Source organism: Strongylocentrotus purpuratus, unplaced genomic scaffold (assembly GCF_000002235.5).
Source record: "Strongylocentrotus purpuratus isolate Spur 01 unplaced genomic scaffold, Spur_5.0 spur5_scaffold_16, whole genome shotgun sequence".
NCBI lineage: Eukaryota > Metazoa > Echinodermata > Echinoidea > Camarodonta > Strongylocentrotidae > Strongylocentrotus > Strongylocentrotus purpuratus.
Genome location: NW_022145601.1, coordinates 960,083 through 975,877, shown reverse-complemented (window position 1 = coordinate 975,877; position 15,795 = coordinate 960,083). Strand labels below are relative to the sequence as shown.

General features: G+C 38.4%; 1 protein-coding gene across 1 annotated transcript; it reads right to left on the bottom strand.

Moving 5' to 3' along the window:
• Positions 1 to 508: 508 nt before the first annotated feature.
• LOC582547 (deoxyhypusine synthase) lies at positions 509 to 13,867 on the bottom strand. Its single transcript, XM_030986509.1, has 9 exons — positions 13,564 to 13,867; positions 11,060 to 11,420; positions 10,542 to 10,709; positions 9,744 to 9,962; positions 8,181 to 8,267; positions 4,445 to 4,556; positions 3,513 to 3,616; positions 3,056 to 3,187; positions 509 to 616 (listed from the first exon to the last, which is right to left on the bottom strand). The coding sequence occupies exons 2-9, from the start codon at positions 11,396 to 11,398 to the stop codon at positions 545 to 547; spliced, it is 1,233 nt and encodes a 410-aa protein (XP_030842369.1). The 5' UTR covers positions 11,399 to 11,420; positions 13,564 to 13,867; the 3' UTR covers positions 509 to 544.
• Between the last annotated feature and the right edge of the window lie 1,928 nt (positions 13,868 to 15,795).

The following is a 15,795-nucleotide window of genomic DNA, read 5'->3' as shown; positions in this document are numbered from 1 at the left end:
TTTCTGCATGTGAAATGTGAAATCAATAAACTCAAACTCAATAAACTCAAACTCTGTAATAATAAAAAGAATAGATAATCAAACCTATAGCTCTGTATTCCCCTCTTACACACAATATGGCAAACCGCTTCCCCATTTTACAAATTAAACCTGAATATTCATTAAAAGCATTTACAACCCATTACACGAGTGGATACTGGGCAGAACTTACCAAGGCACATGATTTCCAGAATCAAAACCGCCCTTTCTAGAATATCTCATTATTAGGAGTAGCAATATATCTTTCCCGTTTTTTTGTTTTCGAAAAGTAATATACATGTCCATACATGTAAGCCTAGTTCTCGCGGATAATTTTTGTCTATAAATATGATTTCGATGATCTCGCCATCCACCGGTGTGGAATGGGGATTGTTCCCCCCCCCCCCCCCAAAAAAAAAAGTGAGATAGAAAGGCTTTCACCATTTCCTTCTATTTTTTTTTAACGGGGGAGGAGGAGAACGTTTCGACCCCCCTCCCAATCATGGATTGTTGAAGATCAGTTGCATCATGGGTATACCATCTTTGCGAAGGTCTCTGCTACGAGGAGCGGGAATATGATGGACGCTTCTCCGAAAACCTGTATGTTCAAGAACAATAATTATAATGGTATTAATGATAATGATAATGATAACAGTAGATTTCAACAGGCTTATTGCACAGGACGCCTCAATTCAGTTGCGTTACTACCTGCACCAATCAAACATGTAAAGGACTATTTCATACGCTATTAATTTAAATAAAAACGTTTGCCCTGTTAATTCTCTTTCCTTATGACATTACTCTCATATCGTGCTTCAAAGTCTGTGGCAGTCAGTAACGCATTCCTGCGTCAGCATAATGACGCATTGCATGCATCTGGCATTAGTAAATGAGCTGATCTTGCTGATGCAATGCTGCGTCAGTGACTGGTGCGCTCTCAGCAATATAAGCATAGCTTTCAATTATCAGCGTGTGCACTAATTGTTCTAATAGCCTTAATTTGCAAATTTATTTTCCAACATATCTCACTTGTTAGGTGGTCTGTCGATGACAGATCACCTATTGATTTCGTTAGAATTTTCTTTCTTTATTCTTTATTCTTTATTCTTTATTCTTTATTTATTTTTATTTATTCCGTACACTTTTTTTGTGTATACGTTTACTCGAACTCGACCTGGTCAATTTCCTTCAAATTTCTGCTAGTCATCAGGCCCTATGATATGAAGTTCCCGAAACCTTTTTCAAGTTCATGGGGTCATCGTGACGTCATCCAGGCGCCATTTTGTAAAAATCAGGTCATTATCATATCTCAATAACGAGTAATCAAAAATAAACCATATTTAGTATACATCAACTTCCGGTCAAAGGTCAACTAAAAATGTCAACAAAATCGCCCGCTTAACGTACGCCCGCTTAAAATTTTTAAAATGCTCCAATTCGTCCCAAATTTTGTTTGCACACGTTTCAGGTCATTTTAAGCATTTCAAAATTTTCCGTCCGTAAGTGTCCCCGCGCGCGTTGCGCGCGCTCACAGCGCGCGTAAAAAGTCAAATTTAATTTTTTTTACATGATTTAGATTCCTCTTACCGTAAATGACAATTTACATTAATTTCAGTCACTCTTGACCTTTCATAAGGCCGTGAGCGCGCGTCAAAGTTCAAAATCCGCGCGTGCTGCTATGGGCAATATAATGCAAATTTGATCAAAAACATGCCATTTTAAAAATCAAAATAGCTCTTCAGATAGTCCATTGACCCCCAATTTTTATATCATGGTTGGAAAAAGCATGAGTTGGAGATATGAATTCATGTCTCATTTGATCCTCAATTAACTCATGACGTCATCATAATGGCCTCCGAACTCAAAATTTCAATTTGCATATTATGACGTCAGCAGATTTTTGAAAAATTGATTGTATCTCTGTAAATATTGATCAATTTTCTTTCAAATTTTGATATGTTCAACCTGAGAATATTCACTACAAATGCAGTCACAACGATATTTCATTTTGACAATGGTATCATGGCGTATTTTTGCGATTAAAGGAGGCATGTCAATTTTTCACATTTTGCGTGTATTCTCTATGGGACATGACTTTTTCTCAAACTGGATTCTATATTCTTGTCTTTCGCGAGCAATATCTCCGTCGTTTGATCTCTGTTTACGCTGAGCTTTGAGTATGTTGTAGCTGAGAAAATAAGCTATCACAAGTGTGCCCTTTATTTTTCGATCAGATGCCAGGATCATGCTCATATTTCACTTACAAAGTGGGATTTGATAATTCCATTTTCCGTTTACGTGTAATCTCTATGGGAAATGTTTTGGTATATCGGTAACGCACTTGACTTCCGACCTCGAGGTCCCTGGTTCGAGTCCGGGCGTCTCCAACAATTTTTTTTCTTCACTTTTTTTTCTTTTTGACCTTTCACTGTATCATCTCCTTTGAATATTTAAACACGTACAATCGCAAATAATGTAATAAACAACCATATTTACTTTATTATTACCCTATTATCACTAGATACATTACTTTTGGCGTGTAATCCTAATGGGAGATGACTTTTTCTCAAATCTGGATTCTACATTCTTGTCTTTTGCGAGCAATATCGCCGTTATTTCGGCTTGGTTTTAGTTGATTTTTGAGTATGTTGTAGCTGAGACTATACCCTATCTAAATATTCTCTAATTTTGTTCAGTCTGATGTCATCGTGGTCTGTTGATGATAATCATCAACATCATTATGATCATGATCATGATCATCATCATCGTCATCACCATTACTATCAAGATCATCATCATGATCATCATGATGATCATCATTGTTTACATGTCTACATAACTTCTCCCTTTCTCAATATAGTAAATATAATAATCTCTCATAAGACTTGAAGACAGACCACCTAATTCGTCCCCATGACGAATTAAATTTCTAGTTATTTATTCTCTTTGTTATTTTAACGTAAGCTCCTTTTATGTGCATGGTTGACTGATTCATTTGTGAACTGAGCTTGAGGAAGGAAACCATCTTTATTCTTACCTTAACGGGTTTCGCTGTACCCTTGATCTTTCCCCACGATACTGCTTCCTCAGGCATGGCACCCGAGTCGGAACCATCGAATTCTTGAGCTGTATTCAAATACACCGCATAGTCGGCTCCCTCAGGCGAGCGCTGTATCGAGGAATTAAAGACAACTTTTCTTAATACAATCTCAAAGGCTTAAAAAACCACATCAAGGCAATTTCAACGGCCCTTTCCATCACCTCAGGAATTCTGTGAACATCACAAAGATGTATTACGGAACCGAACTCCCTTCTCTAGGATAACAAGACACAATTCAGTTTTGAAATTGCTCTTGAGATGAGTTAACGAAAGTCTTTGCCACAGTCACACCTCCAAGCCGACAGACAATAGCTTGTCCTGGGTTATGTAATGTAGTGTTCGGTCTGTGGTCGGTCTCCTGTCTTATATCTAGTGAACTTAAAGAGTGTCTTACATGTGCGTTGGCCTGGCAGATGTGATGCTTCCCAATACCAGCCCCGACAGTGATCATACCAGTGTTAATGGATGACTGAGCTAGCTCGATTATACGATTACTATCTGCAATGAGAGAAAATAAAAATAGAACTCATTTTTTTCCTGCTCCCCTTTTCTCTCTTTCCTCCCTTGTTACCGGTGCCTTCATCCGTACTCTGCAGCAGTACGTCTCTTCCTCTCCCGGCTTATTCCCTCTTCTTTCTTTTCTTTTCGTCTCTCAACAAGCAACATAGTTTTTTTTTCTTTCAATCTTCAATGAATTCGTTCATTATGTATAATATTTATTTACTATATCTATTCTACTTCGATTGTATTTTATATTTTTACTGTAATATATATATGTTGTTGTGATGTTATTTCAGTGCCCCGAGGAAGAACAGCCTTTGTTGAATGAACTGCCCTGGTGAAGTATTAATGAATAGATTTTTAAAGTTTAAAAATAGACAAAAGGAGAACATTTATGTTAATGGTAAATAGAGGAAACAGAGAAGAAAATGAAGAAAAGGATCATAACAATTGCTAACATTGGAATTGGGATTGCTAATTGACCATTGAAATTATTTTCTTCACTCTCGATGTCCTCACCTTTCTCTGCTCCAACTCTCTCTTTCTCACAGATACTTTCTGGCACAAAAAAAGCTGATGAAGAATCAGAATGATTGCAGGACACTCTGTTCAAATCACAGACTAGATTGAATGTTTGGGTACTTTGAAATGTAAAATATGCGAAATGTTTATACCCTCTACACAAGATGCACATAGTTACGTTTAAATGTTTCGTTGACTGTATTCAATATTCTTCGTTTGGTTATTTATTTGTATTTTATCTGATTATGTTATTTGAACAAAATATTGTTATAATTTCAGGAATTGATTACAAATACACCGTACCTTCTGCTATGTCGATTCGTAGATTATTGTTCTTATTTCTTTGATGTAAATATAAAATCTCATCGCCTATTCCTCCGTCTGTGATGGCGGGGCTGAATACAGGAATATTGTTCTGAAAGAAGGGGAAAAAAGGATAATTAAATCCCAATTAATTTGATATCAAGTTGTCTTAGAATTTTTTCGCACTTTGGTTATTAAAACTAGTCATTGAAAGCTACTAAAGAATTATGTGCATGTATGCAGACATTGAATGATTTAAGGCTTACACTGGGTCACATGGTCCCCCTCCCCTTCAACATCCGACCTTTCGGTACTAATTATTTGAGCGAAACGAGTCATTAGATCGCTCTTGAAAGTATTTAAATAATAATAATAATAATAATAAATTTAATTTATATAGCGCTAAATACAAATGTCTCTAAGCGCTTTACAAATATATTATTACCCCGGTCATTGGATTCAGTGCTTACCCGCACACAATGTGTGCACAATCTCCACTCCCTGGGGAGCATTCCAGCCAGGCGTTACATGACGCTCAAAAACTGTTTGACCAACAATGACGGTCGCATCCTACCGGGTACCCATTTAACACCTGGGTGGAGAGAAGCAAGTGCAGGTTAATATCTTGCCAAAGGATATTAGTGCCGTGTCGGGATTCGAACCCTCGACCTTCGCATCTCCAAGTCAAGCGCCTTAAACCACTCGACCACGACACTCCCATAATACACTGACATACTGATTGGGAGGGGAGGGGGGGGGGGGGCTTATAAAATTCAAACATGGTTTATCTCTAATTCGATTATTTACAAATGTTGCCGAAATGACATGATTGTCGGTTTTTCCCCCTCATTTTTTCCCCCTCATTTTTTGTTATTTTTTTTCTTTCTTTCTCTCCGTCTTCCAAAAAGCTTTTGCTCATTACGCCACCGTTCATTCAGTTAATGGAATAACTTGTCACTAGGTCCCCAGGAAAGAAACATCCATAAATGTAAACGTTAGTAAACCGGTCTATTCAGCAACAATAAGCCACTTCGAAGATACATGAACTATCTGAACATGGACAGATAAAGGTCATTTGTACAAAACTGTAAAACCCATCGAGACGACTGCCGGACACGTGTTTATGAAAGTTATGTCATCATCATTCACATACATGCCAACATTTGAAAATCAGAAATCTGTACAAATTATGCTATTTTCAAAAAAAGAGGAACAATCCTAACTCTCCTATTCAATACTACAGACAAATTTGTACAGGAAGAGGAACACCTGCATTAAAATGATAATTATCTTCTCCCAAAAAGAGGAATGTTCCTCATTAATCTGAACAGTTGGCATGTATGCATTCACTTACATGTATGCACCAGCAGCTCATTTTCTGACACAGGTGATAGTATTCTTTTCAAGAGGGCAAACAACAAAAGGTTTTCATGAAGCATCTCCCATCACTTTGGCAGTGATAATTCTAAAAATGCGCAAAGTGGGACTGTTCCATGTTTATAGGATCTGTGGATATTTTGGGGTCATTTTTATATTAAAGTGCTATCTCAAAAGTGGCTTATTACAATTGCTGGATTGATTCCAGTTGTACAACAAGTGACCAAGCAACACAAAACCACCCAAAAGTCACTAGAAATGACTTTTTAGTTTAGTCCTAATTCTGAAGGGGTAGATTTTTAACTTCAACTTTTCATCACAATAGGATGTATCGTGTTCCTAACCCATTGAAATAAGGACCTGTCCCAGAGAATGTTATTTTCTAAAAAGCACACACCAAGGTGTTAAAAGGGGGATTAGACCTCTAGAGCAATTTACTTGGAAGGGCTTATCAGATTGTCCTAAAAGTTGGCGATCAATTATCAGCATCCTGATCTTTATTTGGTCTAGGTATCAAAGCAAAAGATCACTCTGCTCAAAGTTATGACCAGTTTACAAGGGTCCCCCCCCCCCCCAAAAAAAAAAAAAAAAAAAAAAAAAAAAAAAAAAAACAGTAAAAAAAGAAAGGCCTACAAAACACTGCAAAAAAACTTTTTCTAGATTGTTCGGTTCTTCAAAATTTTGAAATCAGAATAAATGTTTCAGGAATGCTAAAACCTAAAATTGATCAACCCGACCAAATCAATACACCTTTTACATGTATATTGAGCTCTAATTGAAAAGCGCACCATGCAACTATTTAGTGGTTTTTTGGTGCCTGGTTACATATTTAGCGGAATAAAAATAATAGCTAATACACCATCTCAGTACAAAAACGCATGTATAATTTCAATTACTTCCTTTGACTAGCTTGACCTTCACATCGCAATTTTCGATCTTACATCAGACCTGTTATTTCGTAGAGGTAGAGAAAGTCTTTTGCGATTGTCCGTTCCATGCGAGAAAAAAAATTAGGACGAGTGTCCGCTAAACTGCTGGATACAATTCTGCAGCAGGAACTGGCCATGGTTGACTTGCTCTTGGGTGCCTCTGATGGTGATGATTCTGTCTTCTGCGTCTGGGAGGGGATTGGCGATCTCGATCTCGGCTTGGCTTCGCGACCGGATGTTCCTAATGCGCTCACCGCCTCTGCCGATGACTGCACCCACAAGGTCATTGGGGATGGTGACTTGTGTCGTTGTGGCTTCACCGGCGAAACCACCATCGTTTCCTCCTGACCCATAGGCACCGCCACCGCCGTACGCTTGACCTCCAGAGCCGAAGATTGGGTTGCCGCCTTGCTGTCCCCCTCCCCCAACTCTACCTCCTCTACCTCCTCGCATCCCCATTCCTCTACCGCCTCGCATCCCCATTCCTCTTCCTCCTCGCATACCCATTCCTCCTCTTCCTCCTCCCATAGAATCGCCAAAGCCACCTTGATTCCAACCATAGCCTCCGCTGGGGTCTTGCTGCGATGGATCATAGAGAAGTACAGAACCCTTGATTGGGGCTTCACTGCACGTCACATAGATTTCACCGATGGCCAGGAGAACTGCATCTAGGGTGCAGTAGGGTGTTCATTGGTGGGACGTGCGATCACGACCCCCCCCCCCCCCCCACTCAGAGGTCGGAATGACCGCATGCGTGTTGCCAAAATGTCCGGTAAAGGGGAACTTTTCGTGCGACAAAGTCCGGCCCCTAGAATTGTAAAAAAAGGGGTGTATTTGACTTTTCACCCGGAGATTTCTTTAAAAAGGGGGTGTTTTTTCTTTTTTTCTCTCATCTTTTTGGACTCCTGAGAAATTATTCCGAATTTAGGGGGGTACATTGAGCATTTTTTCTGATTTAGGGGGGTCTCCAAGGCAGGAAAAGCCCGCGAAAGGGGGATTCGGAAATATTGGCAGTCCTCAGATAGGGGGTGCTTTCAAAAAGAGGGAACTAGCATATGCGTACCCTTAATAACATTGAGTGGGGGGGGGGGGGGGCGGGGATCCCGAGCACCCCGTTCAGAGATACCACTAGATATACATCAGAATAATTATGACGAACATAATTATTTCCTTACTTTATGGCCTGAATAATGTGGTAATAAGACATTTGCTCTGGTAACAATAATATTGCTCCAAGCTTTTTTTCGTCAAAGATAGTGAGTTAAGATTGCAATTATAATTTGGTTTTGGGGTTTATGAATAGGATCGGTACATTGTTTGATCCAAGGTTGAAATTTGGAATAACGTTATTGCGTGAAATTGACCAAGGGGCAATTGGAGCCGGAGCATGTAAAGGATGGGCCTATATGGTACAAGCTAACAATATATACCTTATATGCCCAATAATAGACTGACGATTCGTCGTTGATCTCTCGCCCCATTCTCGCTATCATCTTCGATGGCGTCCAGTTCATACCCTGTGTATTGAACACGAACGTTTGAAATCATTATTTCTACCAGGCAGAAATCAAGATACATACTCTCAAAAGATATCCAAACATAATCTTGAAGATTTCCGAGAAATCGACTCAAGAGAATCTCAAATACCATGTTTTGTATACAGTCAAACCTGCTTTCTTGACCACCTGTCTAAAAAGACAACTTTCTGTGTTTTCCTTCGGCGGTCGCCCTTAGACAGGTTTGACTGTACCTCAGAAGTCGTGTTTGGATTACGTAATAGTTCATAAAAATGTTTGCACATCTCAATATGTGATGGACTAGTCAGTTGAAATTGCCTTCAGTTTATTTGTTGACTAAAGTCTTTGCGATCCTGCTTGATACATAGTGTATAATCTTTGATTTGATATGACTTAAGCAGGACTGCACTACTTGAAGCTACTTGCGACCTCTATATATATCAAACAATGCATAAGCGGTACCCGTTTCCCCACGATCCCCTTTTTGTTATGTTAAGTGAGAGCTGATTTGATGAGATAACATCCTGTCAGTTACCATGTAGGGAGGTCTAATCCCTCCTGGCCAAACTAGTGCAGACAGGCTAAGTACAGCATAATCACAGACCAGGAAAATTGCTCATAAGAACTGGAACGATTAATTGCAACAAAAGCTATGCATGACAATTCAAATTGGAAAACAAATAGTAAGAGTGGTATGGGAACAATTGTTTGCTGTTATTTATTATTGGAAACAAAAAAAACTTTATTCAAATACAACCCATATCATTCTGTAACGACAGCTGTTCAAAATCGCTGTTTCGGAAAGTATTGGATTACATGTCAAAGTATCGAACATAAAACCAAATTGTTCTCATTAGTATGTATTTCAACAGATGACATGCTAAAATAAGTGCGTTTGTATTCATAAATTAAGTATGATTACAGCATTAACAAATAATTGCCCATTAGAATGCAAGATTGAATTATTTTACTCGACAGGCTTATTGACTCATAATGAATTTGATTTATTTGATAATATTTCTTATTGATTGCTATCAGTGATTTTTATGCGTTCTGTGATATCGAATTCCCCCACGTTTTATCTTCTCTGCACTCCAAATTGTTACCCTTTTTTTATTCCATCGTATCTTCATTCATAGCTTTCCAATATTTGTAGAGGCATTCAAATAAAATGGCCCCTCTCGTTTGAAAAATATAGACAAGTACGATAGTTTGCAGTTATGGAGAAGCAAGTTTTGTGTAATATACTTAATATGAATCGAGTAGATATGGATTTAGAAACAAAAATGATATCATCACGAGTACTAATTAAAAATCAGTATATGGAATGAACGTGGGTAGTACAGCTATCATGAACAATGTATATACTGTATATACATATCATGTATATACAGTATATATATATGAATACTAATCAAAACAGTTATATATATATATATTTATATTTATATAAACACACTGTTGTGTGTAACTTACATGCTTGTTTTGTTCGTCCATCATGTCCTCTAGAATAGGTTGCATGAAATCGGTGAAGTGGTAATAATGACTCTCTGGTACGAAGATATTCCCTGCACGGTTCACCCTCATCTTAAACATATCCGCTCCATCCGCACGGAAATCACCCACGTAGAAATCACCGTAACACTTCATGAAATCCTCTTCAATGCCTCCTGCAGTCGTCACGATACAGTCAACCTGAGGGGGTATATAAGACATTATTTTTTTCTTTTATTCTAGTTCACCAATATTTCATCAAACACAAAAGATACAAAGAGTTCCAAAGAATTCACAAGATTCACAGAGTTCAAATGGTACTTTGATTATATTTGAAGGGTTAATCGATCGGCTACAGCCCACGAAAGCGGCTCCAGTTAAACAACAGTCCATGAGACCGTAAAGCTGTAGGTCAATCAGGATTTCTAAAATTGATTATTTCGGTGGCAGATCAATATTACTGTTCTTCATTTTTAAAATTCATGACTTGTCCTTACTTCCCAACTACAGGTCTAACTTGCAAAAACATTGGTCTTCCAGATAGAACATTACCCCCAGGGTTTAATCCTTCATTGAAACCTGACCAATGAACAGTCTTCGGATTAGTTAGTGAACCACCAGCAGACTCTGTTATAGCAAGTGAATCTGGTGATTCCTTGGCGATACTCGTGTTGAATCCAATCGTGCCAAATGTTGATAAGATGGTGCATTCATGATACAGTTTACCAGCTACCGTCCCAAAGCTGGAGATCGCTGTGGGACGTCGAGTCGTTCACCTACCAGGTTGTTCTTGGCAAGGAAGCACATGGTTTCTCTAAGGCCACTTGTGATGATACTGGACGCATAACCTAGGAAGATGGTGCATTTAGAGGGCGCTCTATCCGTCCAGCTCTTCTCCATTATCGCTCGTCTCTCCTCCTCTGTAAGAGGCTCACGTTTCTTTGCCAGCTGAAAGAAAGATGGATACAAAACGCCTTTACTTATCCGTGAACAATTATCCAGTATTCAGAAGAGTGGCCTCTAACTTTACAATTTGTTCAACATTCCTTCAGAGGGGTATATAGCCAGCACTGGATGCCAAGAAAATAAATTCGTCACAACTAATGGACAAACTGGGTATACATCCTGCTTACTGTCTAGATAAAATCCTTCCTCCCTTAATCAATTTCTGAACATACAGTTGCTGCATACATGGTCAAACAACGTGCAAAACTAACGAAATCAAAATCATGTGAAGAATTTGAGTTTGGTCTACAGGTAGAACTATGGTTACCGTAGTTACACAAATCATTGCTTACCATTCTCTTCACCTCGTCGACAGCGGCGTCAAAGTGTGACGCTTGAAACCCGACAGTCCTCATCGACTCCATCATCTTGTTGTAATCGATGGCGTTGCTAAAGTCATAACCTTTGACCGGGATAGGATCATACGATGTCAATGCCGTTATCTTATCTTCGACGCTCCCCGATGACACGTCCACCGGAACATCACGGTAGGTCCACCGGAGTTGATTGGGCTCGGTGGCTGACGAGGGCGGGGAACGGGCCGATTGAGATGTTGGTGGGAAAGTAGCAATACATCGGCAGCAGAGACGAACAGAAGGTACTCGTACCGCCTGGAACATTGGCCAAGACATTGCAGTTCAAGCGTATCATCAACTGTGTATTTAAACAAAAGTACACATTATTTAATTTAGCAATCCATATATATTTCAATACACTTTCTATGTCGAATTAGGACCTATCCTGGTAATTCACTACATGCAAATAGACTGCTGCTGATAAGGTATATTATACCAAGGAATTTTAAGAGATGGATTCATATCTAGCTCATTCCTACTTGTATCATCTTCGATTCCGCCAGGAGAAATTATGTCTGGCATGTGCTTAAATTGATCTTACTTGAAGATACGTAGACACAAGATTTCTGCCTTGCTGCAAACTAACGGGTCCCTTTCAAAGGGAAATATGCTTTTCTAATGATAATTACTTTTCGCTACCACTCGTCTGATAATACGAGCAGTACACAGTGCTTAACTTTACAGGAAGCAAAGCAAAAGGAAATGGAGCAAAATGTCCTGAAATATTAATCAAAATTACTTGACTGGGCATCAGTGGGCACTAAACTGACATATAACATCATAAAGAAAGGTAATTGAACAAATTCACTTTTTATATTCGTGAGCTGGAGGTAATCGGAAAAGTGTCAAATTGCAGGTATAAGGAATGTATAATTTTACTATTTTTCAAAAATTAAAGCTGCTATCAAACAATGTAAGCATATTTCTTGACACAATTAGGCTTTTGTGTTAATATTTTATCATATGTTCGATTTTCCCTTTGTTAGTTCATATAAGAAGTCAAATATTAAGTATATTTCTTTGTGAAAAAAAAATCACTACTCAAGCTTTCCAATGATATTGGCGGCTTCGAACCTCGGACATCAAAGGTAACAGCACACCTGTAGATTCCATCGTGCAACCTTATAAAACGGCTGCTGCCTGGAATAATTTGTTGCCAGTTGGGTCTCCAGCTCTTAAAACTCCTTGGTCAAAGGTAACGACCAGATTTGTGTTAACACAAAGAAGCCCTTGATATACAAAAGTCAATCAGTACTTTATTACCTAGCTCGCACTGAACAGCAAAACAGGTCTCCTAAACCACCTCGCGGCAAATCTTCAAAGTTAGTACCAAAATGTGCGCTGGCGCTGACAGTGGTGGAGTGTATTCCAGCTCGCCAAGAGTGAGAGGTGCGGGCTCTCATCAGTATAACATGTAAATCACTTGTCTTCGGTTTCGTCACGACGATCATTAGCCAATCCGATACATCAGCTGCAGTAATTCCGTAAACCACCATTAACATAAAATCAGTTTAATTGCACCTGTTTTATTTCGTATTTATTTCACAAACCATGAACAAAAAAACATATACACGAATAAAATATAACCTATATGGGAATTAACATATACAGTTGAAGATAAACTTTAGTACTACTGGTAATGCGATTGCATTGTGAAAGAAAAGGTGTGGAAAGGATCAGAAACAGTTGATCATGTAGCATGTAAGTATTGGTGTGCACTGCAAGGTTCTGGAGTCTTCAAAATCATAATAAATTTGACCGAGTCTTGGTAAAGTAACAAGCACTCACATAGAAAGCTATATATGGGACAACACACATGGTGTCGGGGCTAGTACTACCTTGATTTCCTTGTCTTTCTATGCTTATTACTCAGCCAGTATACATTTTCTTCCAAAATTGTTTGGCACATGTCATTTATTTGTAATCTTGAACATTCAGTGTAAGTTTCGTTTGATTCTGTGAGAATTATTTTTTTTTTCACCAGTACTGGAGTTTATCTTTAAGATACATTACTGTCAAAAGATAAAGAAACATAATTTTGAAGATTTTCGAGAAATGATGATCCACAGCATTTGTATGGCGCCATTTTTCTATTTCAAACATTCAAAAGCGCCTGCGCCACTAATAGTCATGGACTACACTTTCACCTGAAAAATGGGTATCGAGGCCTGACTTAAAGGTTTCTAGCTTGTCGGTGTTGCGAGAATAGGAGAGAGTTGTGTGTGTTTTTCATAAGTCAAGAATGTAAGGCGATCAGGTTGGATCACATACTTTAGGATGTAGGCTGTCACATTCTCAAGAATACAAATCGGGCCAAATCATTTGTTTCCACATTGTAGTAGGTCCATGGTAGTAGTATTGGAGAATCTCTAGTTTAAGCGATGATTGGGCGTTGGAGTCTTTACATACAATTATCAACTTCGTATTTGATATGAACTTACCTCACATCCAACCAGTACAGACGGACTGATGCAAAGATCACGAATGATGCTGTATATTGTTCTATCCACTGTTTTATGAATACCATTCATAAACATCTAGCTGTGAAGTCTATAAGGAGATCCTTCGGAAGAGATTAGCTGGATGTAATATGCGATGATGTCTTAATCTCGAAAACCTACGCCATGGAGCTCATTACATAATGCATTTGTATGACTGTAGTCAGTCCGGCGGAGTCTCGTGATGTGCTGATATTGTTTTTTGTAGAATAAAGTAGTGCATTCAGACGTGGCCGAACCAAGGATAAACTGTACATTTGAATAATAAAATGAATAATAACAGAGGGCGTGTATAAAGCGGGAGGCATACCTGGGAGTCTATTCCCTATGCGCCAGGGCCATGCATGGGGCGATCATGCGTGAGCTTTGACTGTCATGGCATGCAGAATACGCCAAAACAATACCTCCAATCAGGGACGTGATAGAGAAGGACTGGAATCAAGCCGCTCTCCTTTGACCCCATGCTCCAAGCCGCCGAAAAGTTATGCGCTAATCTTCAACTGTTGACCAGGTGGTGAGATAAGAGAGCGCATGACATTTCAGGATTTAGAATTCCTACATCAGAAAATGGTATCACAGCAACTGTTCGCTGTCCCTTCCAATGATTTCTCATCCATTGTTGAATGTGTAAAGAGTAGAACAAGCGAACACAAACTTGTGTAATTTCATCCTTTTTTAAACTTGAAAAATACAACAACAACAAAACACGCGAAAACACGCATTAGCAAACTTAATGTTATTGAAGATTGTAAATCATGGATCAAAATAACGGGACATTAAAGCATGCACAAATTAGCGCATCATCCTAAAATATTGAGTTTTTGACAAGATGTAATTTTTCTTTTACCAACTCTGGCACACAAATGAAAGGAAGGATGGAGTTCTAAATTTGAAAATTTGTTTGATGTACTATTCCCAATAAAATCCCCATATAAAGTTTTTGATTTACACTGAAATTTTGCCGGTAATTTAATATTTTGTAATAAATTTAAAATTGGTGCCAGGCTTCCGAAAGTCTTCGCAGTGGAAGCGCGGTTCGGAGCATGGAACTTCAAAGCCAAGTGGAATGTTACACAGCCCATTGTTATGCTTTAGAACTCAAGAATGCGTTTGAATAAATTACAAGAGTTTCGTCTCCTTTTCTTTCACCTCCCTGCTCCAATACAAACTTGGCCATGATCTTCCTTTCTTAGCCGTTATAAACACGTAAACACCTACACGGAGAGCTGATGAATAGATTTAATGATTTCATAAACCCGATAGAAGACATGCAAACAATGCAATATTATTATGAATTTAATTAATCCCCCCGGCCCCCCCGTCCTCTCTGAATGATTTTAAAATGTTTTATTGATGGTATTAAAATACTATTTATTCTCGGAATTCTGCGCTTAAAGAGATATCGCGTCATGTTATAAAGGGAAGACTCGCAGAGGGTTTCTCAAGAATAACATGATAGATTTAAATTGAATTGGTGTTCTAAAACCGATGCATTTAATTCAATTGATCTTGTTACATGGATAGGCGCTGATCACGTGATCGTAGGGAGATACACGTGATATGGAAGCCCATCTTAAGTGTTAGGAGCCCCAAATTCGCCAACAATGTGATGGACAAATTCACTTAAATTGTATCATAATGTGAACGAGTAGGTCATTTAAGACACATTTCTGCACAGACCCCTTCAAAAAACATTGATAAAAGTATACGTAATTTGGGTTTGTGTTGTATACGCAGAAAACCAAAATTGTGTATCCTTTCATCAATATTCGACTTCAAACACATTTGTTTTTAAAATTATTGCAGAAATGTGTTTAAATGACATCCTATTTTACATTATTACAAAATTTAAATAAGCCATTTTCGTAATGTAACCAAATTTAATGCATAAGTCTTTGTGAAGTGCCTCAATGCAAATTATTTCATTCACCTGAAAAGAATAATAGTATTTCAATAGACAGAATCCGAATTGCATACATTAGTTGTTGCCAGGTTGGACAAACATTATGGCTTGACCTACCTAGCAACACTTAATATATGCAGCTTGCATTCTGACTATTAAAATACTATTATTCTTATCAGGTGAATGAAATAGCTTGTATTGAGGCACTTCACAAAGATATATGCATTAAATTTGGTTACATTACGAAAATGGCCTATTGTATTATAATAATA

What these genes read in the sequence shown, in the direction of transcription:
- LOC582547 (XM_030986509.1), bottom strand. Translation starts at nt 11,398, where the DNA reads ATGTCTTGGCCAATGTTCCAGGCGGTACGAGTACCTTCTGTTCGTCTC. An exon ending in TCGACGAGGTGAAGAGAATG is followed by an intron (nt 10,710 to 11,059) that starts GTAAGCAATGAT and finishes TCTTTCTTTCAG; the next exon opens with CTGGCAAAGAAACGTGAGCC. An exon ending in GTACAGCGAAACCCGTTAAG is followed by an intron (nt 617 to 3,055) that starts GTAAGAATAAAG and finishes TTGAACATACAG; the next exon opens with GTTTTCGGAGAAGCGTCCAT.